A 27,409-nucleotide genomic window follows, 5' to 3' on the forward strand; every position below is an offset into this window, starting at 1 on the left:
ATTAGACTATTAGTCTCCCGTTCTTGTTAAGGGACTTTTATCAAACTTGTAATGGTCTGGTATACACATCCTCGGTAATTCCTATTCCATAGGGACCTACATGGATCTAGATTTTTCTCCCTTCTGCTTAACCAAAGTGTGGTTACTGAGCACAGTTGCTTTGTCCCCTAATGTTCTTCTGATGTGAGACCCACCAGAGATATGAAGAACACGGTTGGGTGGAGGAGAAGTGGAGAAGCATTGCCTGACCTCAGCCAAGTGACCTGGTCTCTCTGCATCTCATCCTCCTCACCTGTAAGAGGTCACTCGAGCCCCCCCGCAGTGGGCTGTGGTGAAGGGGACTGAAACCATGAGTGCAAACCCCGGTGCCGGGCATCGAGAACATCCTCCAAATCTCAATTCCCTTCACCTTTGGCAGCAGGGAGAAAGTGCAAAGGGAAGGTGAGGATTGTGCTCTTCTGAGAGCATCTCACCATCCCCTCTCCTACCAACAATCCCTGTCATGGGTTGAATTGTGTCCCCTTAAAATTCGTATGTTGAAATTCTAACCCCCAGAACCTCAGAATGTGACCTGATTTGGAAATAGGGTCGTTGCAGATGTAATTAGTTAAGATGAGGTCCTTAGGGTGGGCCCTACACCAATTTGATTGATGTCCACATAAAAACTGGAAGGTGGGACACAGGGACATACACGCAGGGAGAATGTAAAGGTGAAGACAGAGACCGAGGTGATGCTTCTACCAGCAAAGGAGTGCTAAGGATTGTCAGCAAACTGCCAGGAGCTAGGGGAAAAGACTGGAATAAGCTCTCAGAAGAATCCAACCCTGCAACACCTTGATCTGAGACTTCCATCCTCCAGATCTGTGGGACAATACCCTTCTGTTGTCTGGGCCACTCAGTTTGTGTGACAGCAGCTGAAACTGAGCCAACTCCAGAGGTGGCTCCTATTGGTGACATCAAGGAGGACAGCTCTTTCTAGACAGCAGGAGGCACTGCAGTCCCACAGGAAGGAGGGAGACGTGTGAAAGCCCTGAGAATGGTCCTGCTTGGCCTCCAGCTCATTAGGCTATCGGCCTCCTATGGCCTGAAGGAACAACTTGACATTCTGAACACCACCCTGTTCAGGACTGTCACTCATTAGCCATAATGTTATATCTCTGTGTTTCTTTGTGATGTTACCTCCATATTTGTCCATGTTTTGTTTTCCCAATTTGACCACACACTCCTTGAAGGCTGGGATGATGCCATAAACCGAAGTGGAATCAGGGGCCCCTGTTGATAAAAATTCTTGGCTTGGGGGTGCCTGGGTGGCTCAGTCAGTTAAGTGTCTGCCTTCAGCTTAGGTCATGATCCTGGGGTTCTGGGATCGAGCCCCGAGTGGGGAGCCTACTTCTCCCTCTCCCTCTGCTACTCCCCCTGCTTGCGTTCTCTCTCTCTCAAATAAATAAAATCTTTAAAAAAATTCTTGCTGTGACCTTAGGGACGTCCCTTCTTCCCTCTGCACCTAGTGTCTTCATCCGTCAGTTAGGAGCATAATCTCCAAGGCCCCATCTAGTCACAATATTTTGTGACTCTGACTCTTAGCATCCTTGTTATTTAACCAACCTGCTTGCTTAGGATGCAAAAGGAAGGGAGACTCAGGAAACTTATCTTGAGATGTGCTGACAAGCCAGGCTTTTGGGGTTAAATGTGTCAGACTTATGTAATGAGAGGGCTAGACCCCAAGACCCCGGGGGCCAACATAGTACTGTAGGGGCTCCCGGCCCCTTTGGGTCCCCTTCCTAGACTCGGGGCTTCCCGCTTCAGCACACGCCTGTCTATAAGGCCTCTCCCTTAGTGACTGTGGATGCTTCATCCTCCTTCAGTGATGCTATACTGCATGTTCTGGACCCTGTGCCCACAGCAGGGCTGGGCTCCAGGGTACCTGGTAGAATCCACCCGTGGCTGCTTTGGGGGCTTGGGGGAACAACACTGTCTTTCCGAGTGGCTATAGAATTTTGAGTAGCTCACTTGTCTTACCTCTGAGGGATCACAACATGCCTCAGCCTCCACTAGGGAGAAGCCTAGACCCAATCTAAGAGTCTCTAAGGATCTTCCTAATGGCAGATACCCCAGAGGCCTGAGCAGCTGGGTAAATCGCACTCTTCTGGTTCCAGAAAACAGGGACTCACACAAACCAGTCCAAGTAATGGCAGGTGGTATAGCGGTGGAGGCAGGGACCTGATTGACAAGTGCTTATAAGAGGGATGGACTCTTTTAGAAATCTAAGATGAGACACTCCCACTAAATGACAAGCTTCATAGAACCAGGTACTAGAAGGTCATTCTACTTCCAAGCTTCCTCTGGGGACCTCACTCCAGTGCTCTGCCATTAATGCAACCCCAATACCCTCCAGGGATTCACTTCTGTCGGCATCTCTCCACTTCTCACCCCTGTAGTGTTCTCTGAAGCATGCTTCTGGTAGAACACGAGGCAGCGGAAGTGAAGACACATGAGTGAACATTTTTATTTTGAATGCACTTAGTACTTAATTTAATTTAATTTAATTTATATTTGGGGAAAATGCATACCTAAGAAATATATTGATTTAAAGGAAAACAGTACATAAATAATCAGGGTGTGATGCTATAGCAAAATCATGGAGGTGGGTCACAAATGACCAAAGTCTGAGAAACACTGGAGTGGCTGCCTGTCTCTACATTTCACTATAAACTCCCAGAACACACAACCTTAGTGGTGGCCCAACTCATTAGCACCCCTATTTACATATTTACATCACACTTTAGGTGCTGTAATAGGGCTGCAGGCCCTGGGGGGGGCGGCTGGCAGCCCTTGGATCCAGTGTCCGCCCTTAGACAAATCAGTGGTGGTGGGGGGGGTAGGGTTGCATGATGTGCGATATGGCTGCCCAAGTTCTGGCTCTTCTCCAGGGGCTGAGGACAATTTTCTTCGGGAAAATTTTGTGGGCGGGTGCAGCTTGAGGTGTTATTATGGACCTCTAGGTTGAGTTGTAGCTCTGGGGGCACTGTCTGGGAGTGTCTGAGATGGGCATGTGGTTTCCAGCCGCCTGTAACCTTACTCTGAAGGGTGACTGTGAGAATTGAATGTGGTCATTTATAAAAAGGCGCTTTGAAAATCATCCACACCAAGAGAGGGGACAGTAAGCAACTTTCCTCATCTCTCCTGCCTCAGTCCCTTCATGGGGCAATGACAGATTTGAGTTGGGTGATCCTTACTATCTCATCCTTTCCAGCTCCTTAGTAGTTCTGCTTGATTCTAAGTTCCCTGCCTCTCCACATTTTGCCTCCAACCACCAACCTGGTCTCCAGAAACTCTTCCTCCAAAATTCCAACAATATAGAGAAGAACATCATGAGCCCCCCCTGTTCTATAAGTTACATATTTGTAAAACGTGACATTCATGTCATGCTTGCCTTTTAAATAAAAATTCTGTATGTCCTTGGCCTAGCTTATCTGTTTAGAGATGTTTGCTTTTTACTTATTATTGATTGTCGATTGGCTCCAGTTACTCTTTGATCTTCCATTTTGTTTGAACTTGAACGCCACCCACACTGTCTGCCCTGGGCCCATCGTCTCTCTATTAAACAGTAATGACACATAAACGAATTCGGAGGCCCTCTGGGAACAGAGGGGCCTGGGCCAGCCGCCCTCAGGCCTGTGAATTGTCATTTCTGAAGCCGTCTGTTTTGTAAGTTCTTTTGCCAAGTTTCTATGGGAGCAGAGGGATCATCTTCTCCCTTTTCAAAGAGCAGGGTGAGCTGAGGCCTCGAGCTGGCAAGTCCTCTAAAGTCATTTTGAAAGGAAACCTGAACCAAAAGGCCATGTGGCTGGCAGAGGGTCGTGTGACTTTGTGAGGCTCTCTCTGGGGCTTTGGGTGCTCAGCCCCCACAAACCTCTCAGCACATGCCCGGAGCCTGCTGCAAAGGTCCTGCCAGGGGCCACCTCTGTCCAACTACCGGCCAAAGGGCCCAGGGAGGGGCTCCGCTCCACGGCCCCGCCCCACAGCCACCCAGGAACCAGAAGAAGGCAAGTACGGACTTTCTCCTCTGGGCCGGGGCCCAGGACCGCACTTGTCCTCACTGCTCTTAGGTCTCATCCATCAAACTTGAACCTTGGGGCTTTTTGAGGTGAAACAAAACTGGATGCCAAAGCAAGCTAGGGTGAACTTATGTCTGATTCATGGACTCATAAATGATGTAGTTAATCTAATCCTCTCATTGGACAGGTTGGGAAAGGGACACAAAGGGGAAACGGTTGTCCCAGGTCACACAGGAGGAAATGGCTGCCTTCCACCAAAATTCTCTGGACAAAGAGCACTTCTCCAGGGATGGAGGTTTGCTTGGCTGGTCGCCATTCATAAAGCTTCTGAGTCTATACATACCTGTCAATCGTCAATCACACAGCAGGTACCAGGCTGAGAAATGTATGATGGGGCCAGACCTGACTTCGTATTGTCCCCTGGACCCCAGCAGAGAGAAATTGTTTATGAAGCCAGGAGGCAAGAGGAGCCTTCACAGAATGGGCAAATTCTCCAAGACACAGAGAAGGAAAGGACGCCTATACCTTCATGTCAGAAGGGCGAGAAGGGAAATCACGAAAGCTCAGCCTAGAGCTCTGAGTGAAAAACAGACAGAAGCGAGAACCAGCCAGAAAGAGAGGTGAGAGGCGGTCCATCCCACACCCCCTGCCGGAGCGCCTCATGACCAGGGTCTGGAGCCTGCAGCCCGTCCCAGTCTGGGAGTCAACAGTGGGTCCCTGCCCAGCGTCCAGGAGCCAGCCCCAGCCTCAGCCTGCCCGAGACCCCAGCAGCCACTCCTCTCCATGAGCATCTCCCGTGAGATTCAGAGCCGAGGAAACCAGACCCATTCCAGTCCTGATCCCAACACAAGGAAAGACCTCTGGAAAGAGCCCACTTGACTTTTCTACATTTTATTCTCGTATTTGTACAGCTATATTTTACAACGCAGTAATGCAGTTTAGACACAGCCAAACCCTGTCTCCGGAGTAGTTCTAACACAAGCATGACGCAGAATGTGATGAGACAAACATTCCCAAAGAGAGCTTAGTGAGCGACAACTTCAAGTCCCTGTGTCTGCCTACACTTCAGAAGGGATGGCGCGCTCGTCCATCACTGAAAACTTCCATGAAAAAAGGCACCGTAGGACACGTTGTACAGGTATATACAAACTGAAAACTAGAACAAAACTACACATTTTTCCTTCGGTAGCTTTTTTTTGTTCTTTTTGTTTTTTTTTTTAATACACACTTTGTAAATTGTAAACCTTCACTTGCAAAAAAATACAAATACACTGAGGCATTTTAGACAAAATATTTTCTTACTTATACAGATGCAATACTTAAAATATTCTCTTAAGTGCTCTTTCTCAATAAAGATTCTCAGATCCGTGTCTGCCTGCAGATACAAAATCGAGCCTTTAACGCAGTTTTATATTTTTAATATATCTTTTTTAGGTTTATATATATTTATTTTATATATATATATATTTATATATTTACAACTCTGCCATATATTCCTTCACCTTTGGTTAAAAAAATTAAAGCCCTCTCTTTGATAACATACTGAAGTCTCTTCTTTTAAAAGAATGCACATTTACATACAAAAGAAACATCTGTCCCCACAAAACATATACATTCCTCATTTTGCAGACCAAGTCAAGTCAGAACTTTTGCATACTCCCCCACTTTGATATATAAAATGATTTTGCTTTTTGCTGACATGGTTTGCCTTACACATAGGAGAAGAAGCAATATTATTAATGTTTTATGGCAGCGGGGGAAGGGGAGCTGCCTTGGCCCCCAGTCCCCACGCCCCCTCCCCCCACCCCCACCCCAGCTATGATTTGCACTAGTGGATGAAAGAGGCACTACATCATGGGATGAACATTGTAAAGTGTTACAGTATCCTTTGGGTAGATTCTGAGAAGGGACTCGAATGGAAAGCATCAACACTCCATGCTTCAGCAGGCTTTGGGGAGCTCCGGGGGCAGGTCAGTGGCGGACACGCGGTATTGCACCTTGGTGTTGGTGATGGCCCCATGCTTTTGGCGCAAGTGAAGACGCAGCTGGCTTTTGTGACGGAAATGCAGGTTGCACTTCTCACACTGAAGGGAAATCAGAGGCAAACTGTTAGCTGTCACCAACCCCAGGAACGTATCCTTGCTCGGAGACCCAGAGAGGGAGATTCTCCCTGTGAGGGATCTGGGCGGCTCTTCCCTCTGGAAGGCCAGGTTAAGAATGCAGGCTCCAGCTAAGCGATAAGTAAGCTTTGCGCAAATGTCCCTTCTCTGTTTTCTAAAGCGGTGAAGTGTTGCTACTGCTCTTCCCCAGCCAAGCACATCATTTCTCTCCATGGGCCTTGGCTTTCCCTTCAATGAAGGACTGAGTCGACACGCTCTGCAGGTCACTCTTAACTCGACATTGGTGCATCTAAACTTCTAGCAAATATTTATTGTACTCTACTGTGTGCCAAAGACTATCCTGACACTTGAGCGAATTTGTTAACTGAATACAACGACTCCGTGGGATAGGATCGTTTTACAGATGAGCAAATAAGGGTATCGAGAGGAAAACTAAGGTGCCCAAGAACAAAAAGCAAGTGAGAAGATACTCAGGGACTGATAAACAAGTGGATGAAAATACCTACATTTTGCAGGTTCCCATTTGTGATATGGGTTAACCATTCATTGGTTCGTTCTTGTGTCCATCACTATCTACGGTGATACCACAAACCCACCAGAGCAGTGTCATTGAACACAGTGGTTTCCACCGCCTATAAACCGTAGGACTCTCTTTTCAAATTCAATAGAAACTCAAAAGGTAAAAGAGGCTGTGGGGTTGACTGAAAGAGCCCAGTCTGAAAACTGCTCACCTACAGCATCCTTATCCTTTTACACAGAAAGAAAATTGTGGTCCCCTGAGAGAGGGTCAGGCTTGCCTATGGCCCTAAAAAGGGTTGGCGTCAGAGTCAGAATAAGAACCAGATACCCCAGCAGCCCGGCCAGTATCTCTCCCCTCTATAGCAGAGATAGAAAACTATTTTTAACCGGGAAAGAGCCGGATAGTGAATATATCACAATGATGACTCTGCGCCTGTGGTAGGAAAGTCCCCATGGATAATATGTAAACAAATGGACATGGCTGTGTCCCAATAAAACTTTGCTTATGGACATTGAAAATTAAATTTTATGTAATTTGCACATGTCACAAAATATTATTTCTCCATCTTGTAGCCATTTAAAGATATTAGAACCTAGCTCATGAAATGCTCAAAAATTAGCCCGCAAGCCATGGTTGGCTGAAACCCTCCTCCAGAACACTAGGATTCCAATGGCCCATTCATGGTACCCTGCTGTGTAGCTGGCCACCTGCTCCTTCTTATAATGGCCTTTTCCCTGCCTTTTTTTTCTTCTATCACCACATTTTTCTGATTCTCCTCCCACTCCTATGGCTGCCCCTTCTCAAACACCTTAGGTCCTCTTAAGTGGACATCTAGTCCAGCATAGAGGCATACTGTAAGAAGCTAATTAGTGTGGAATGAATGAATGATCCCCAAATCAATGTATCTATAGTTTGGAACTCTTTCCTAGGGCCCAGATCACCTAGCCCAGTATCCCCACTTTACAGATGAGCAAACTGAGACACAGCCAATGTCCAGCAGCGTGTCTGACAACCAGCCCTAAGCCAGGTCTTAGGGCCATTAGTTCAGTGGTCATCCCACTGTGTGCTTGAGACTGGAGCAAAGAGTTCTGCTGCCTGCCCCTCCCCGCCAAGCCCCTCCCAGGCCAGCTGATGGCCACAAGAGGCTCACATACATGGTAAGGTTTCTCTCCTGTGTGGATTCGCAGGTGGCTCTTCAGAGTCTGAAGGTGCCGGAAACGAGTGCCACAGATTTCACAGGGATAGGGCTTCTCTCCAGTGTGGATGAGCACGTGGGCACGGAGGTGGGCCACCTGAATGGAAGAGCAAAGCGTGAGAGGCTCTGTTGGGGTGGGCTGTGGCCCCCTCCCCCGGGAACCCCCTCTTCAGCATACAGAGGCTGAGGGGTCTTTTCCCCATGGCCCTGCTCACTTGTACAAATCTGGCTCCACAGGTTTCGCATTTGTAGGGCTTCTCTCCAGAGTGAATTCGAGTATGGGTTTTCAGGTTGGCTGGTCGGTTGAACTGGGCTCCACAAATGTTACAACGATAGGGTTTCTCACCTATTCCCGAAAGAAAGGGAACAAAGAAAGCTATATCTGACGGAGGTCTCCACAGTCGCAGGTCCCTGGATCTCAGAGCAAACTGCCCTTCCTGGGCCACCTCAGCTTTCTCTCCTTTGGAAGATGTCTGAGAGAGGATCCAGGGGGCCTACCACTTTCCTGCCCTTGCCAAGCACACACCATACCACCACAGGCTGCAGGCAGCCAGGGTCAAGGAGCAGGCTGGGGCAGGGGGGACGCAACACTGGGGGTGGGACAGGGAGTGGGGGGAGGTTCCAGGAGGCCTTTGAAACAGCTATGTCATTAAGATCATCTAACTGCAGACTTGGACAAGTCACTCTCCTTCTCTGGACCTCAGTTTCCCTCTCCAGAACTTGAGGGGTGAATTTAGATGACAGAGTCAGTCTCTTCCAGCTCTTCCCTAGGACTAGACTGATTCAGGAATCAAGCCCTTCACCAGGAAGAGACAATCAGGCTGCTCTAGTTTCTCTTTTAGAAAAAACATGCTTTTCCGCTTGTGGGAACGACAGCTGGATTCCATTTGCAAGAAGCCTGGGGCCTGAGTCAGAGTAGATGCTCAGGCTGGGGAAGCCAATAGAAGGGCTGAGCCTTCCTTTGTGGAAAGTTTCTGGGATAATGGACACCAAGAGAGGGTCAACTGTGGACAACAGTCGGGTTATTAGAAGCTACCTGGTAAAGGAATGTGAGTTGATAAGGAGCAAGCCCTGAGAGGAAATCAAGAGGCTTTTAATTTTTTTTTCTGGGGTAACAAGAACCCTATCTACTTTGCCTCTCTCAGCCTTGGTTGCTTCACTTGTGCGTTGGGATTAACAATTCTGCCGCACAACGCTAGAGAAGCAGGACAGAGTGCCTCGGAGAAAAGACAAAGAACACAGGGAGTGGAGGAGTCGCCAGGCAAAGACAAGACAGGGTTAGGCCCACATCCAGATCAGAGCAGGGCCTGCTCCCCGCCCGCCGGGGGAACAAGGCCCCACACTGCTTTCTCTAGGGTCCTCCCCCCATCCCGCTCCCAGGAACCCTGCCCAGCTGTGGCGGGGGGCGGGGGGAGGGGGCATACCCGTGTGGACGGTCTTGTGGCTGGCGAGGTTGCCCTTGTAGCGGAAGGAGGCCTGGCAGCGGTCACACTTGTAGGGTTTGTCACTGTGGGTCTGCAGCGTGTGTCTCTTGAGTGAGGCCTCCTCAGAGAAGCGGCAGTCACACTCATTGCAAAAGAAGGCCCCGTTCTCTGTCGGAGGTGGGCGGGGGGACGGGACACCACCGTTAGAAAGGGAAGGGAGGTAGGGCTCTAAGGCCACTCCCCTTTGCAGTTGCCCTCAGGGCCATATGGAACCCCCAAGCTCCACCCACCCGACATTCCGGGCCTGTGTGAGTTTTATTTTTCTGAGCATTTAGAGTCTCTGTCATGGAGGAGAAAGGGGACAGAGTTGAATACTAAGGTACAGAGGGGAAACTCAAACCAACAGCTACCCATATGGCCTGTGCCAACTTCAGGAAAGCTCAGCAGGGCTCCTCCTTCTCTAGAGAGCTCTGGGAACTGACTTTTCTTCTCAGTTCATTGTTTTATTTACATCCATACACAGGAGCCCTCAAGCAAGACCCTTCACCTCTCTGAGCCTATCTGTGTCTCTATCTCCAGAATCAGGATAGTCAACCCCCAGGCTGCCCACCTCACAGGAGCATACTGTATATCACAAAGTGTTCTAGGAATGTGAGGTATAAAATCCAATGGTACGTGGAGGCCATTGAAGGAGGAAGTAACCGTGAACAGGGTCACCCTGTATCTCTCTGGATTTCATGTCCCCCAAACACTTCTATGATATTGGGAGAGCCAACAAGGATGGAAGTAGAAACGGCAGCCCAGAGAAAAGGGACTGGATGCAGAGAAAGGGCAAATAGCCAGGGGGACAGACGGGGACAGTCCCTGCTCTCCCAACTACACGTCCACAACCCTGTGCCAAATCTCACGGTGTAAGTAACTGATTTTTCCCTTCCGTTAGAACATTTTGAAAATGACATGTCACGGGGGCTCACCCCCGATTAGGCATGACTGGGCTATCCTACCGCAGCCAGAGCTTGAGGAAAAAGACAGACTTTCTTATCTAATAAAAACTGGGGATGCCAATCACAGAGTGTCCAAAACTTCAGTTTAATAATTCAGCTCAACTAACCTAATTCAGCTAACGTCAGCTGAGCACCTACTCCATGTTAGAAACTCCCTCGGACCTATGGGAGACACAGGCACGAGGAAGGTCAGGGGCTTGTCCTTACAGAACGCATGGCCCAGCAGGGGGGGCCGACCCAGGTCAGTCCTGGCAGTTGGGTCCCGAGGCACTGAGGAAGCTCTGGGAGTTAGAGCCGCTCCCCCAGGCTACCTTGGCTACAGTGCAGGTGAAAAGGGGGTCATTCTCTGTTACCCCAGACTAACTCCCATACCTCATCCCTTGCTCAGATCAGCCTGGTTCAAGAGGTCAAGAGAGGGGGGACGGGCTGGTGATTTTAAGGGCCAGTGACCTTCCAGTCGGGGACTTCTCCCAATCAGTGACAAGAGCATAAGTGAAATGGAAACGCAAACCCCACAGAGCAGAGGCAGGGGCCTTCCTTCTCCCCGGGAAGGGACCCACCACAGCTGGAATCCGAGTACTCAGACTGGGTCTCTCCCATCTCCTCGGGGAATGTGGGGCCAGCGGTATGGAGGCACATCTCTGCATGCTGCGGGGACTGAGAGCCGCACGACGTGCACTTGGGGGGGTGCAAGTAGAGCGGTGAGTGGCTCTCGCTGTTGCTGCGGGGGGAGCCTGTCAGGGACCTGTGGGCAGGAGGAAAGAGAGCCTCAGCAGCTGGAGAGGGTAAAGCACTCCACCTGGCCTGGATGCTGCCCCCTCCTTCCCATGCGCAGGTGAACCCAGAGGCCAGAGCTGGGCCACCTCCCTCTGGATTCGGGGCCACAAAGTTATCCTTGAGCCCACCTCCAAACAGCGTATGCCCTGAGATCCCTGATGTTAATATGCTTCCTTACTGAGGTCAATTCAGTCAGTGGATACTTACTCCACACCCATAATATACCCAATATTCAGGCAAGAAAGGACACAGCCCCTGCGTCCATCGGAAGAAGTGGCCCCCGTGGGAAGCCCTGACCCCAGGCCCAGACCCCCTCTGAAAGCACCTGTTGACGATGTTATTGAGCCGGCTGGCCTGTGGGATGGTGGAGTGCTCCCCGCTGACACTGAGCTTGGTTGGGGACTGGAGGTCAAGGCTCTCGGGCTCCATGGGTGGCTGGCAGGCCGGTGGGGCGGTGTAGGCTCGAGGGGAGAGGCGGCCCAGCTCAGCCTGCTCGGGTCCCTCTGGTTTGGCATTCTGGTTGAGGCTGTTGAGCACAATGAACTTGTATTTCTTCCAGTTGCAGGCTTTGGGGTCGGTGGGGCTCTTGGCTGGAGGTGAACCAGAGGTCTGGAGGATGCAGGCATTCTTGCTACTGCAGGACTCCGTGGGCGAGTTGGGCTGGCAGTCGGACTTCTGGGGGCTCTGGGGGCTGACCAGACCCTTGCGGTTCAGGGGTGCACTGGGGGGCTCAAAATGCAGGGCGATCTCATCCTCTGAGGAGGGCCTCTCTTCCTCCTTGCCAGCCTTGTCACAGGGGAAGTACGGGGCATTCCGGGCCGAGGGGGCGGCAGGCTTGGGGCCCTCGGCCACGCCGTAGTGCATGTCACTGCGTGTCTCCTCTGGGGCTGCCTCCTTGGGTGAGTAGATGCTGCTGTGGCATACACTGGGAGTTCTCTCCAGGGCTGGCCGGCTGTAGTCGCCAGGGACGGGCCTGGCACTATCGCAGGGGTGGGCCCGCTCCTTAGGGAAGGGGTTGGCCACAGGCATCCGGGCATCCCGCAGCTCCTCGTCAGAGAAGAGGAAGCTGCTGACAGGGAGGTGACTGTAGACGGGGTAAGAGGCCGGCGGGGTGGACAGGCCGCTGTACAGGCTAGGGGCGAAGGCCCTGCTCTCGCACCCTGGGGCATTCCTCAGCGGTAGGTTATTCTCCACCACCTCACGACCCCGATAGGCCATGATGTCTTGGGGCATCAGCATCCGGCTATTCAGAAACTCTTCACGGGGAGGCTTGATGGCAGGAACCATCTCTGCTTCACTGCAGGAGAAAACAGAGAGGAGACCCGGGCCTCCAAATGAGTACTGCTGAACAGAGGACTTTCTGAGCGACACGGGTGTTAGGTAGCCGCATTTGTGCTTGGTCAGCTAGACATGAGGGATGTGGCTCTGGAATAGGGAAATCCTTGCAGTCACAAGGCTTTTATGCTAGAAATCTAGCAAGCTAGCCCGCAGTGCGGGAGACTGGACCCAGACAAGGGCAGCGAGTCAGCCCCACAAGCTGTGCCCGCTTAGACATGCGATCACATGTTTAAGCCACATTCTGTGTATATGTGCGTGAATCTGTAATTCTTCAGATATTACAGAATGTAAAGCTTTCAGAGCCCTTAGTTCATCCATGCAAAATCCTGCAAAGGAAGAAAGGCATTACTGTCTCCATTTTACACACATGGAAATGGAGGCTCAGGGAAAGAAGTTACACAGTGCATGTTCAGAGAGTCACAGACAAACTGGTGGCCCATGGGAGAAGGGACTCAGTCTGTAAGCTGCCTAGAGTCTTGGGAGGAGTTTTCTTTGGAGGACCGGCAGCAGCCAGACCTGCTCTCCAGTCCCAGTTGGGCCACTTAGCGGCAATGGGCCCTGGAGCAAGTTGCTTCACCCCTCCAAGCACAAGGCCTGACCCAGAGAAAGTACTCGAAAATGACCGCAATGATAACCTCGCTACCATTATCACCCACAGGAGACAACAAGCTCTCGCTGCACATACTTGAAGGGACGTTATGTGGGGGAAAAATAGGCCAGCTCACCATGATCACAGTTAACAGAGCTGGGACCAATGAGTGAAGGTTAAGAGGGCCAGATTTCAACTCGCCATCAAGAGGAGCTTTCTAACGGTCCGAGGTAGTCAGTGCGGCTCTGGGAACACTGGGTTCCTGGCTCCTGGAGGTGATCAAACAGAGGCTGGAAACCCTCCTGTTTCATAAGGGAGGCAATCACCCTAGAACAGCTGAATCAAATGGTGCTAAAAAAGTAAAGCCCTGAGTTTCTGTTCCACTTAGCAAAGCCCTTCACTTTGTGGGCTCTCAGGATCCCCCCCCTTTAAATGATGGTCATGTCCGACCGGCCTTCAAGGACGAGATTAGACCCAGTGAACTCAATTTAATTCAATAAATGTCCTCTCTTGTAGGAGCGGGGCAACATAAAAGATGAGAAAAGCAGCCCACAGTCTGGTGGGGGAACTAAGGCACATATGCAAATCATCATAATAGAAGTCTAAAGGAGAACTAAAACACATATGCAAATAGTGAAAATGGAAGGAAGGTCTGAAGGACAGGCAGATGGCTTAGGGATACAGAGGGAGAGCTGAGGGAGGAAGAGTGGCAATTGGAAAACGTCCACAGAGGAGCCCGCTTCCAAGCTTGGCCTGGTGGGATGGGTGGGAGGAAAGGGCCCATCCAACGAACGAAGAAAGCAAGAGCGGAATGAATGCACAGGGCATATCTGGATAGCAGAGCAAGAATTAAGAAGGCAGAAGTGTGCAAAAGCTAGCGGAAACGTAGGCTGTGGCATATTGTAGAGGATATGCATGCATTATCAAGGATTTCAGATGTCTTCCACTCCCAAGGGCTTCTCCCTCCATGGCAGCTCACCTGGCCTTGATAAACTTCCGGCAAGTGTCCACAACGTGCTCCATCTGCAGGTACATTGCCGTGGCCATCACGGCCATGATGTTGCCCTCCCGCAGATTGAGCCGGGACGTGTACATGAAGTCCAGGAGGATGCAGAACCCCTCAGGGTTGATCTCAGGATCCAGGTTGATCACACTCAGGTTACACTTCAGCTGGTCCGTGAAGATGCTATAGAACAGGCCACTATAACACAAACACACGTGTCACAAGAACGGACAGGACTGGCAATCAATTACAGTCAGTGTCAAGGCTCAGCTCCTCTTCCCTGGGCCTCGCTCCAGAACTTCCACAGCAATTAATAATAACTGCCATTTACGAAGAGCTTACTAAATACCAGAGAGTCATTAAGCACTTTACATACATTATCCTGTGTTCCTCACAACCTTGCAAGGTAGATATTATCACTCTCCCCTCTACAAGTGGGGGAACCAAGATCAGAAGGTAAATGATGTTCTCAGAGTCACAGAGTGAAATTTAGCACTCATTTGCAGTAACCATTTTTAGTCTATAACTTTGGAATAAGCACTTCTCTTCCTATTCCAACACATGATCCTTATTTTTAAAGTGTCATTGTCTGTTTTTAGAAACAACTTGGGTATCGACGATAAATAAATAAAATGGTGCCTACATCTACAGTCTACTGATTTTCTAAAAGCCCACAGACTTCCATAAGGTCAATATTCCTAGGAGACACAAGTCAAACCTCAAGCCGTGCCTCCAGGGACCATGTTGTCTGGTAGAGGAAAGAAGGCTCAATTACAAGTCAGGATTCGGGCTGGCATCTCAATGCTGCTCTTTCTGAATGGGTTGCCAGAAGTGAGCCAGACTTTAACCAGTAAGTAGCTGTGCAACCTTGGGCAAGCTACTTAACTTCTCTGCACCCTAGTTTCCTTCCCTGCAAAGCAGGAACAATAGAGTCTACCTGACAGGGTCGTGCATGCCTGGCACAGAGTAAGCTCTAGGTTAGCATTTTCTGTTACTTTTATATCTCTGTAAACCTCTGTTCTCGTCACTACTAAAACACAGGCGTTTGCTGTAGAGCTTGAGTAAGCTCTCTTCTGGCAGTAGAGACCCCCGACTTTACATCAGCTCACCTATCTGTACCTTCGTTTTATTGTCTATAAAAGGGAAGTAATTATGCCTCCATAACACAGAAGGCCACTGCAGAGATTCAGGGAGATGATGTAATGTGAACTAGCTCCAAAAACTTGAAACACTCAACAATTAGGAAGAATCGGCCGGCTCTCTCTCCCTAACTTACACACATAGCCTGAAACACCCATAGAAAGATAGCCACAGGATAAAATACATGCAGTTACAGAGTAAAAGGGCAAAAGACTTCAAATTCACTTGCTTCAAATACCGAAAAACCCCCTTTCACTTCTCCTTTCTTCACTGGTTAACTGAAGTTATTCTCCGTGTTTGTTCCAAACACATCCTTTCTAGAGACAGTCTACCATTTCTGCTCCCTCGCTTCCCACAGAACAGAAACTCTTTCTTCTCCAAACGTGTGTTCATTCATTCATTTCCTGGGAACCTACTCCACCAGGCCACATGCGCTGGCGGTCTGGAGACAAACTAGACGTAATTCTAAACACAGCAAAAGGCCCACTCGATCTGCCTTGCTACCTGCCCACACCATCGCGCCCTTCTATACAACCGTCTTTCCCCTCCCGGCCCCTCACCTGCAGGCCATGAGGACTGTCTTATGGGCTCTGAACTGCTCACGGCTCACCACGATGACAACATCAGTCAAAATGTCACGGCTCCGGAGGCGATTAAGGTTGAGAAGAACGTCACTGGCATGGCGGGTGAACTGGATACAGCTGTCAGCCGGGGATGCCATTTTGTCTTCACCTGGAAAGAAAAGGGTCAAAATCTTGTTGAATTCTCCAGAACCTGATTCCTGCTCTACCAGGGCTGTGAAGACAGGTGGCGCAGCCTGCTAACACACCAAGGTCCCTTGTGTTGGGTCTTTGACCCATTTGTGGGCCCATCTCTGGGCATTACTGTTCACATCTGTAAGATGGGAAAAAGAACCTTTCTCTAACAAGTTGGAATAGAAAGCCCTTTTGGGGAAAGCGGAAGTGAATGAATATTTGTAGAGTGCTTTTCCCACATACCCAGTACTCCGCCAAGTGCGGAGAGGCAGTGAGGGTGAGAAACCACGATGTGAAGGTTAGCACGCCAGCTTTATCTTTTGCTAGCTGTGTGACTTGGGGCAGATTGTTTACTGTTCCTGGGCTTTGGTTTCCCAAAATGGGAGCAGTAATACCTATGTGGTTGTAAAATTTAGAGATCTGTGCCTGGTCCATAGCAGGTTCTCAAAAATCGCAGCTATTCTTGTCAGGATCTCATTTCATTATCCCAGCCACCATCTGTTTCTTCCTCTTTTAGGCTTTACAATTGTCTGAATGTACTTCGAGCTCCTGGCACATTGCTCGTGCATAGTAGGTGGCTACATTGGCTCAGAACTAAGACATGAGTGAGGGTATGAATGATCACAGCACAGCTAAGATAGTCTAACAGAGGGGTAAATGGGTGAGGGAGAGGGAGCCGGCCATCCTTTCTCTCATCTCACGAAAAGTGGCCAAGTTCACAGCAACACATGCATCGGCAAAGTCAAAGGAAACAGTTTGTCCACAAAATTTTAAAGCATATAATTAGATTTACTTACCCAATGCCTTGATTCACAGTCCAAAATTTTGCTTAAAATCTGCAGGGAAGAGAAAAAACCAAACAGAAATTGATTCCATGAATGTTGGATTGTCCACTATAGTCTTATTTTAGGACGCACGTATTTAGTTTTCCTTTGATAGCTGCAGCTTGCCAGCTGGAGCGGTTTTACCACAAGCTAGCAAACATTTTTCCAGCTCTGCTCTTACGGCAACAACAGGCACCCGAAGCTATGCGATAGTCATGTTTTTGCCCTGAGTACTGGGAACACAACTGCATACGTTAATTATATGTACACATACACATGTAGTTCCTTTGTCAAAGTAGAAAATGCATACCATCCAAAGGCCACTTGTGTTCATGGGAAGAAAAATAGAAGAAAAGTGGTTCTTTCAATATTAATGAGAATGGTCCTTCAGGGGCCTAAGAACTCTGGACAATCTCCAAAACCTGCTAAAATATTATCTTTCGAGTCTTAGAATGATTTCTCAAGGTCTACTGGGGTCAATATCCGTATCCCTATTTCACTGATGACGAAACTGAGGCTCAGGGGTTCAAGTGGCTTGGGTAGGACAAAAAGCCAGGCAATAATTCCTGATTGTCTGAACATTTAAGACTAAATACAGGATCTGCAGAATACACCCAGAGATGGCGTGTCTATGCTTTCCTTGAGTATCTTTGCTTTTTCAAAGTTTCCTCTTCTTTCCCTCCTGGGTCTAAGACTAGATAGAAGGCTACAAACTTCCAAGCTTGTGCTCTCCCTGCTGGTCAAAGATTTAACTGCGTGCTTTAGCTAAGAACTGGCCAGAGAGCACTCAGGAAATATGTACCCGCTCCAAATTTTTGTTTCCCTAAAAGAAAATAATTTCAAAGCACAGGTGGAAGACTCTCATTTATGATCACATGTAGGCTGCAAAACAAAACAATATCTGAATCCTCTTCCACTCCCCCCACCTTTTTTTTTTTAAAGCATAGCTCTTTAGAGCTATTTTCCGGGTAAAGGGGCCTGAGGCCAGGGAGGTCATGTTGGGCCACGTAGATGGTTAGTGGCCCAGCCCTCGGTCTTCTGGCTCAAATTCCTGTCCCTTTTCCAAATCAGCCTACGTGCTGTAGAACATGCAAGACAGCACCCTAATGTGGGTGAATCTCATTTTTAAGTTCTTTCCCCCACACAAACACTTTGCCCCCATTTCAGGCTGCTGAATCTTACCAAATGAGCACTCTAAAATGAGAGGTTTCCTTGAGTCTGTAACCAAACACTCTGACATTTCTCTGTGGTCCCAAGTGCCAGTCACTCAATCCCATCGGCTTCAAGGTTAGCGTGTGCATGTGAGTGAGTGAGGATGAGGGAAGGGGATGGCTGAAGGGAGAGGACAGAAAGAGACAAAAGAACCTATTTCCTCCTCTCCCATCCTAACTCAAGATGGGCAAAGAGAGATACACTAGATCGGTCCTAACCAAAGTTCAGTGATTGTCTCTGTTGGAAAAGAATGCTAAAGACACATGAGAGTTTCATTTATAAACCATCTCCTCTTCCCCCATGAAAGACATCCCTAAACACTTCTGGAATACCTAAGGCTGTCCTTTAGCCAGCTTCAACCACTTGTGAATTCCCAGTCACAGACTTTTGCAACCATGGGAAGCCCAGATTTGCCATTTCACCTCGGCAAGTGGCAATGACTCATTCCATATGCAGATTGAAACAAACAAACAAAACATTCCCCATTCCCAGGGGTCTACTTGTCAGCCTGGCCCTGGGGTTGGGCCATTTTCATCCTCCACCTCTGCCTGGCTTGGGCAAAAACAAATGCACATCTGCTGAGGTCCACATCCCTATTAAGTCCACTCCTTCTTCAGCTAGCTCTAGCTTCAGAGGCGCGCCACAGTTAGTGAGTGTGTGTTATGGTGGATGTGGGAAACCATGCCTCGCTCTAGATGCTGCAAGTGTGGAAGCACCTAGCAGCTGCTTTGGTTCTTACAGACCACTCAGCCCCTTCCCAACCATTACTGTATGGGATCCTTGTAACAGCCCTGATTAACTGAGAAGGTCACTAAGGCTCCACCGGATAAGCCTCGCCCAAAACTGAAAGCTAATCTCCAGCAAAGTCCTGGACAAACTCCGTCACCTAGCTTCAGCCATCCCACCCATGCCACGCGCAATACTCATAACACGAAAACACCTGCCAAGAGAGCAGGGCTGTCAAGAGAAACTGACAACTGCAAGGGCCCAGACCTGGACTCTCGGGATCACCAATCCTGCCCCAGCCGCAGTAACCACCAAGCCAGACCTAAACGTGGTCTTTCCACCCACACACTTTCTCTCTTCTGCCTTTTCAAAAATCTCTGGATTTGCAATTAGGCACCTTGAGGAGAAGGCAGATCTTTTAAAGGAGCTGGAGAAGAAAAAAGAGGGACCCTTCCCTCTAAAAAAGGCAGAGGGAAGAGAAGACAGCAGAAGGCGAAGGCGGAGAAACAAGAAAAGAGGTGAGAGAAGGACGAGAGGCGAGGTTAAGAGCTAGAGTGAGCCAATACGAAAGCCCCCATCCATCCTTTTCCCCTGGCTCCTCCACTCGGCGGGCACTAAGCAGCCGTTTCCTCTCGCGCTCGCATACAGGGACACAAACCCGAGGCCTGCGCTCCGCGGCAAGCCTGGGCTAGATTCGCCCACCCCGACCTTACCGTACCTATCCGCCAGGGACCGCCCACCCCCGGGCGTTCTGCGGGCACCGCTGCCCATCTGTCGCGAAGCCCCCGCAGGCGCGTCGGAGGCCCCGTGCTGAGATCGTGGCAGCCCTTAATTTGGCTACATTCAAATAAAACGTTTCGTGCACTTCGGTAGCTAACATTGTGTGTGCTTTTTTTTTTTTTTTTTTCCCTGTTACGCCGTCAAGGCAGGGGGTAGTGAGCGGAATGGCACAGCCCTCTCATTCCCGGAATGTAGTCGATCTCAGCTCAGCGGATTTCACAGAACACTCTGTCTATCGCCGGCTCCAAAGAGAAGTAACTTTCCAGGAAGCTGCCGGCCCTCGACGGCCGCCAGGATCGCCGCCTGCGCCGCGAGGGCCGCCGGGGATTCACCCGGGGGAGGCGGGGCGCGCCCGGGGAGGCTCGCGGGGAATAGGCACACTTTCCCCTAAATCCCTCGCCGGCGCCCGATCGAGGACTCAGTTCACCCGGGCCAACCCTTACACATAACAGTTTTTATAAATGGGGAAAGTCGCACAAGTCAGTAGCAGAGCCAGTCTAGAACCTAGGAATTCGGGTCCAATCTGAGGTTCATTTTATGACTTCAAATTGCCCAATTCTGGCCTCTGTTTGCCTAATGCGTCATTTATTTATTTTTGCTTTTTGCTTTTAGCTTGCCTCCGCCCCCTTTAAGAGGGTGGTTGGGTCAGGCGTCAAGGTCAAAAAGATGGGAGTCCCTAGGGCTGAGGGTCTCCATCCAGCGCGCGCCAGACGACTTGTAGGAAAACCAAACCGAAAGCCCCTTCCGCCTACGTTGGCAAGTCGGGGAACCCTGCTAGCCTCGGTTTCCGCCCAAAGTCTTTAGAATAGGAGCTCCCAGGCCGAACCTGGCCAGGTTTCGGGATTTCGGAATCCGATTTCCCCGAAACCGTACAGACCCGGTAAGGATTCCGCAGAGGCCGGGGTGCTGACCCGAGCGCGCACGGGCGCGCTCCAAGGACGCCTCGCTTTCTCTGGGCCTTCCTTGGAATTATAACCCCTGGGCGCCCTCTCCTAATGGGTCCTAGTAGTGGGCTCCGAGAGGAATTTTCCGGGGCTGGGGGCTCGAAATACTCGGCGCCTAAGGCCGCAGTCCGGTCCTAAAAGTGGCGGGTGGCGTCACACTGCGCCGCGCATCCTATCAGCGGCGGAGGCGGGGTCAGGGCCGTCGGTAAAGACTGGGCCTCGGCGGCCTCATAAAGTCCTACTTTGAGACTTTCTTACCCCTTCGCCGGGTGGAATAAAGGTGAAAGCGAAGGTTGAAATTTAATATGGAATGGGGTGAGTATCTAGGAAGGGAAGTTAAAATTACGTACATGCACTTAATGGAAATTAGGATTCCCGTGGTTCCGGGAGCTCAAACCTAATCATGTCTTACCGCTGCTAAACACTAGAGAGAGCCCTCCATCAAGGCTTGAAACCGACAACCCGCATGTAGCCCCGCCTCTCCTTCCCATTGACCTACTTTAGACACAGTCTCCAGCTTTGGAGAATGCCTTTCGCACAGCCTCCCCCCCCACCCACCGCGTCCCTTCTCTAATCCCGGCCCGCCGTTGGATTATTGGTAATCTAATAACTCCAATAACTCGCCGAGAAATCCAAAGAAGAATCTGGAAGTGCAAAGCACTGTTTAGGGGTAGGAACTAGGAATTTTAATAAGGCTGGAGCTGCCGTAGTGAAACCAGCATCAGGGCTCCTGCCCGAGCGCTCCCTTTCTGCGCAGCGGCTCAGCTAACTAGCTGCTCCAGTTTAGCCACGGTGATCCAGCGGTAGGGGGTGGGGTTAAACCGCGCCGCTGTTTTTAAGAGTGAAACACTCTTCGCTCTCTTGACTGGAGGGCGGGAGGGCGGAGGAGACGACAATAAATGAAAGCGAATTTGATAACGCGGTAGCCTCGGCAGTCGCTTTGGGTGACCGAGGTGTTCGGGGACATTATGTCCTGACTTTATTTCTATCACGTTTCCTGCCAGTAGAGCTCTTTCAAGCCTGCAAGCTTCTAGGAAATGCAATAAAATAGAGGGATGTGTTTTATCATCAAGATCTGAAGAGGAGCTGCAGAAGGGACGCTCCCCATGCGCCCAGCTCGCGACAGCCTTCCAGAAAGAGCCAGTAGACAATGCCAGCAAACCACGTCCCCGAGCAAAGATATCTCGGCCATCCGGGCTGGACTGGGCTCTGCCTTTGCAAAAAGGCTGCCGGGGGAGGGGAGCGGCATGATGTCCCCAACCAAACAATGCCTTTAAAAATCCGATCTGGACAAAAGTCAGCCGAGGTCTTTATTCACGTTAATGAAGATGGAAGGCACTAACTGTCCTTGGAAAGCGATGAGTCAAACTTGACCACTCTTCAAACACATCCCCAGATTCGTTTCCAACCCGAACAGAGGCGCGTTTCTCCGACGCGGCCTCCGACTGCTCCCGCAGTGGGAGAGGCTGAACTCGATTTCCTCGGACCGGGGCGGTGGAGACCGCAGCATCTACCAAGAGTGTGCGCGCCGGCGGTCGTCGCTAGGGGTCGCCGGCACCCCTACGCGCCTTTGCCATCTTAAGTTTTGAACTCCGAAAAAATAAAACTTTGCTTAATAAGAAGCTATTGTGGCCCAAATTCTATGAGGATTACACCCTGCCTGTCCATATGACCCCCACCCCCCCACCCCCGACACACACACACACACCAATTGATCTCTTGCCAAGCCACTAAGCAGTTTGGAAGGAAGGGGAAGAGGGTGATTTCAGAATCCAAATGTGAGCCTCGGGCTCTACAAGTCTAGGGACTGGGATTTAATCATCCATTAACCCAGGCACACCCCTCAAGATCTGGGACCTCCACCCCTCAGCACTGCGGTAGGCTTCCTGTATCTGTCACTGAAAATCTTATGCCATATTTTCTAGAATTCCTCCAAGACATCTGGGGAGCTGTTCCCAGCTACGCTGATGTGAGACATTAAAATCGTGGGTCTCTCTTACTGCTGCTCCTTTCTCTTAGATACTTCAAGGGAGCGGAGATACACTCGCCTTTGACTTTAAGTCACTGGCCTGGAATTCAGAAGGTAAAAATCTGGTCCCAGTTAGGGTACTAACTCACCAGCAACAGGCCCCCCTCATGAGGCTGCCTGTTTTCTCAACTGTAAAGGTTTATGTCCTAGAGCCTCCAAGCGTCCCTCCACTACCCACTTCACCCAGGGAGACACCACAGTGACAGAAAGATAGTGTGTTCAAAACGGGTTATCTTACTAAGGTTCTCTTAGGGAGGCACATGCCGCTCGCTGAGCGACCGTGGACAGGGCAAGCATCTAGAGGCTTCCGAATTTTCATCCACCTTACCAAAATTTTGGGGGTCAGATGTCATCCTCATTGGATGTTGCCCTCCTCTGTCAGTCCTAGCACCTAGTAGGGATACTTGGAGATCCGAAGGTGACAGGGTCGGTCCACCGCCCCAGGCGCGGGGGGGGGGAACTCTGCTAGGATCTACCACTAGGTGGCAGACTCAGTCCGTTCGAAAATCACCGCGCAGCCACAGCCTTCCACAACCGACTGCCCCCCACTTTTTTTTTTTTTTTTGGATCTGTTAGCGGGAGGAGGTTGGCCTCTATAAGCAACGCTGCAAAACATTTAATTTACTGGATGTAATTCCGTTCTTCCCGATGCTCACTCCTCTAGTAACCACAACGCGGTCTCTGGAGCAGGGTTCATGTATTATACGTTGATTTTTCCAGCCCGAAAGGCTGAATGTATTAGAAGGGAAGGAAAGGGTGCGCTTGTCTTCAAAAAGCAGAAGGTATTAGCAGAGCTTCTTGCCAAACACTGGTCGACCAGCAAAGAAAGTCGGGAATAAACTCTTGATCCCCACGGAGGAAGGGGGCCCTGGAGGCCAAGGGCAGGGTTCCGCCCAGGTTTACAGGGCTCGCTAAAGGCGGAGGGTGGGGAAAGGGGGGCTGAGTTTTGTCTTTTGGCGGGGCTGCTGGTCACAGACTGGGAGGCGGGGAGAACTGGGAAGAGCCATTCCTGGCTTCCAGTAGGGCGAAGAGAAAGGGGCCGGCTTCGCCACTACACAGCACCCTTGCTCGGATCACTGCGGCGGCATTCCCACTTGTTGCGCAGTGCAGGAAGCCGGCACGCGCCACACTACTTCGACTCCCAGAAGGCTCCAAACCCAGCTACGGACCAGCCTACCATTGCCCCACGCCACAAACCTCCGTCCCCAACCCAGCCCCCAGTAGACACCACCATCACCGACAGCAAAACTACAGGACTTCCCATCACTGGTTTGTTTTTACACCGAGACATTCCTGCTTATCTCAGTGTCAGACTAGCAACAGAATTCAGGTGCTCTGAGAAGTCAAGTCCAAGGGGGAAGGAGGCTACCTCCGTCTGGAGAACTCACCTACTTCAAGCCAACTAGGCAACCCTCCCCGACCGCGCACGCGCGCACACACACACACACACACACACACACACACACACACACACACTCGAACTTCTTTGCCTCTTATGACACTCTCCTAGCTGGAAAGCAACGCTTTTCCACCCCATTTGAGAAATCAACTACAACCTCCTTTTTTTAAAGTTAGTTTTATCTCCCCTTTCTAAAGAAAAAAAAAATCCTCATAAGGTCATTTCACAATGTTTTTCAAATATTTGACTTTTGCAAATAGAGTTTCACCCACCAAGGGGTGGCGCTGCCGCACTACCTCCTTCAAGTTTTTCACAATAAAGTGGGTTGTGAGTGTGGCTACCGGGCAGGGGAGAGAGGGAAGGAAGGATTTTGACATCTAGTCCTGGCTACCATTTACTCAACCAATAACTGGAACTCTTCAAGGCTCAGCAAACGACAGCTTAAGAGTTTAGAGTCCCATCCCTGTCCAGCAAACCCAGAATAAATTGGAGAGTCTTTTCAAGAAAGCATGGGGTAAAACCCTTCACAATTGAGCACAGAAGAAAAGGCCAATTGGAGAATTCCCTGTTCTGGCTTCCTTCTCCTTCAAGCTGCCCAGTTTACCAACAGCTTCTGGCCTTATTGTCACTATCAACAGACCCTTAAAAATCAGCCAGTGCTTGGGCCTGCAGTATTGGAAAGTCTTCCAAATAGGATATTGGAAACTTCTATTTACAAGTGGGGGAGGGGGAATATTTCCCATCTACAGGTTTCTATTTCAGCCTGAGGACCCAACTGGAGTCATTTTAGCAAGGGAATGCCCATCTCCTAGTGCCCTCTTTCCATTTCCTCCTACCCCCAGAGACAATATTCTTTCTCCATACCCCCCCCAAAGGTATATATTTTAAAGCAAGAATGTGATTTCACCTCATTCCTTTGAGCTCATGCTTGCTACCTCCAGGAATAGCATGTGGACTAGGGCCAGATGAACTTCAACTTGGGCTGCAGATTTACGAGGCTCTGTTCCAGTGCCAAAGGCTCTTGGTAGTAAATAGTGAGCAAAATAGATACCTGTCTCCTGACAGGTCTTGCCGGCCCCCCTCTTATTTTTTTAAGTTATTTATTAAAACCACACACACCTTGCAAAGAAAAAGGGAAACTGGCAGTCTCTGTAGAGGAAGCTGGTGGCACTGCTCAGAGCCACAAACTGTATTTCTAAACAGCCCTTTCCCTGGTTCCCTCTGTCCTGCCCAGTTTTTTTGTTTTTTTGGTTTGGTTTTGTTTTGTTTTTGACAGAAAAAAAAAAAAAAAAGCATCTATTGATACTTTACTTAAAAAAAAAAGTAAAGAGTTACAAGATTTTCCTCCTGGAAACTATAAACTGAATGAGGGAAAAAAAATCCATAAAAGATTAAATCAGTTTCCTGTGGCTACTGGTGGTGGAGGAGATGACCAGCTCTCTGTGGCAGTCAGGAACCCAGTAACAGCTCTGGACTTTCAGTACCCTAGTTGGGGTCTTTCTCCCGGTTCAGCTGCTGGACCCCCACCACCACCTCTTAAGCATTGCAAAGGGGGGCACCCCATAAAAGGGGTCTTTTTCATTCTTCTTCTTCTTTTTTTTAATCTATTGGGTTGTGTTTTTGTTTTCCATGGGGGACCTTTAAAACTCATTATTGTAACACTAGATCCATTTTTCGCCAGAGTTCCAATAACACGGCATCAAAAGGCAACGCAATCCACAGTTCTCAAGACACTGACCACGGTCACTACCTCTCGCAGCGGGGTGGCCCCTAGCTCCCGCTGCCCAAGAGCGCAGCCCATTTCCGAGGCTCCAACTCCTCACCGGCTCCCGCCCCGGGCCGCCGCCGCCGCCGCTTTCCCCCATTCTTACTCCCTCGAGGAGAGCCACAGGTTGCAAATCCAACCAATCTCGCAATCCGTTTTTGCAAAATCACTCACAAAGATCTCCCTTTCGCGCCCGCGCCCCCTCCTCCCGCGCCGGGTCCCTCATCCAGGGCCACAGCGTGCCCTTCTCTCCTCCCGGGTCTTGCACGTAGGAACGCGGGCTGGGGCTGTTTGTTTTTCCCCTCGCCCCGTGCAAGGACCTCGGGAACCTGAAGCCTGACGTCGGCTACTCTCCGGTCTGCAGTTGTCTTTTTACAAAGCTCGCACCATGGGAAAAAATAAGACAAAATTTAGGAGAGGCAGGGGAACAGCCATTGGGAGCTAACACCGAGTCACGCAGCGCCCAAAACACAAACACCGCGACCGCCAGAAATCCCGCCACCTTCCCGCTTGGCTGGGCCGTCCTGTGAAGGTTCCCGGAGTGCCCGCACGCTAAACGGCACCGCAGGTGCAAACGCGCACCCCTTTGCCACCCACCCCCCAAATCCCTGTCCCGCCACCAGCCTCTCTCCTCAGGACGGGGAGAGGGAGCGCGCGGGGTTTCCCGACTCCCTCGACTGCAACCAAGAAAGAATAATTTTCAAAGTATTCAACATCCCCGCCCCCAGGCAAGCTAAACCTCCCCCAAAACACAGGGTAAGGGGACACCAAAACACTCGGATCTCGTTAGGAAGATCGCGGCTCTAAAAGGAAATAGTAGAAACGATACTTCAACTGGGCTTGGCGGGGAGGGGGGGGGAGGGGGGGAGAGAAACAAAACCCGAGGAGTTCGCTTGCATTTTTCCTCCCAAATCTCGGCTCCGAGGCAGGGAATCTAGAGGAGCGAGGCCGGTGGAAGGGAGCCAGCGGGGCGAGCGAGCGGGCAGCCTCCCTCCTCGCCTCCCGGAGTCACCAAGAAGGACGGGAGAGGAGAAGGAAGGAGAGGCGAGGGAGAGGAGGGAGGGAAGGAAGGGGAGGCAGGAGCGAGGGAGCGAGGAAGGCAGTTTGCAAGCGAGAAAAGAGGGAAAAAACAGCCGCCCGAATCCAGCGAGATCACAAGCCGTACGCAAGCAGCAGCAGAAAGAGCGAGAGCGCGAGCGCGCGTCCTCTCCGTCGTCTGGGGCCAGACAGCCCCCAGACTTGCCCGGAGCACCCCCCAAACACTGTCTCGTCCTCTGGGCTCCGGCCGCCCCCTAATTCCCCTCCTTCCTCTCCTCCACCTCCTTTTCCAAAACCAAAACAACACAAGGGAGGGTGGCAAAAGCCTCCCCAAACCGGCCGATGCACTCAAAGACAACAAAAATAAAATAAATATATAAAAATCTATATCCTAGAGTGGGAGAGACGTGGGACTAATCTTCGGCATTTATTTTAACACCTGACAGCTAGAATAAATAAATATATACATTTATATCAATAGATACACATAGGAAACTTGGAGCCAAAGCATTTGGCAAGAGCGGAAAAAAAAAGAATTAAAAGGTAAAATAATGATCATGAGCAGCGGCGGCGGCAGCGGCACCAGCGGCACCAGCGGCGGCGGCGGCAGCAGCAGCAGCGGCAGCAGCAACAGCAATAATCACCTGGTGTCCGGCCTTTCCTAGAAACTTCTTGCATCACCACTTCTAAGAACCCCAGTTCTAAGAATCAACAGAGCTCAATTCTCGGAATTTGAGCTGCGGACTTTACCACTGCTACGTGGCAGGGG

At 50.3% G+C, this 27,409-nt stretch overlaps 1 protein-coding gene across 4 annotated transcripts; it reads right to left on the reverse strand.

The window, feature by feature from the left end:
• Nucleotides 1–4,933: 4,933 nt before the first annotated feature.
• Nucleotides 4,934–27,401, reverse strand: BCL6 (BCL6 transcription repressor). Of its 4 annotated transcripts, none has more exons than XM_031032223.2 (10): nt 27,285–27,399; nt 16,721–16,759; nt 15,729–15,900; nt 14,005–14,226; nt 11,424–12,395; nt 10,882–11,066; nt 9,318–9,485; nt 8,109–8,239; nt 7,853–7,990; nt 4,934–6,142 (listed from the first exon to the last, which is right to left on the reverse strand). In XM_031032223.2, exons 3-10 carry the CDS (start codon nt 15,887–15,889, stop codon nt 5,999–6,001), a joined length of 2,121 nt encoding a protein of 706 aa, XP_030888083.1. In that variant the 5' UTR covers nt 15,890–15,900; nt 16,721–16,759; nt 27,285–27,399; the 3' UTR covers nt 4,934–5,998. The 4 variants fall into 4 exon arrangements, with proteins under 4 accessions (XP_030888083.1, XP_081687467.1, XP_006737286.1 ...); XM_081831341.1 differs by lacking the exon at nt 27,285–27,399 and adding an exon at nt 19,404–20,951; XM_006737223.3 differs by lacking the exon at nt 27,285–27,399 and adding an exon at nt 17,930–18,946.
• Between the last annotated feature and the right edge of the window lie 8 nt (nt 27,402–27,409).

This window comes from Leptonychotes weddellii, chromosome 1, assembly GCF_054177405.1.
Source record: "Leptonychotes weddellii isolate Sample4059 chromosome 1, ASM5417740v2, whole genome shotgun sequence".
NCBI lineage: Eukaryota > Metazoa > Chordata > Mammalia > Carnivora > Phocidae > Leptonychotes > Leptonychotes weddellii.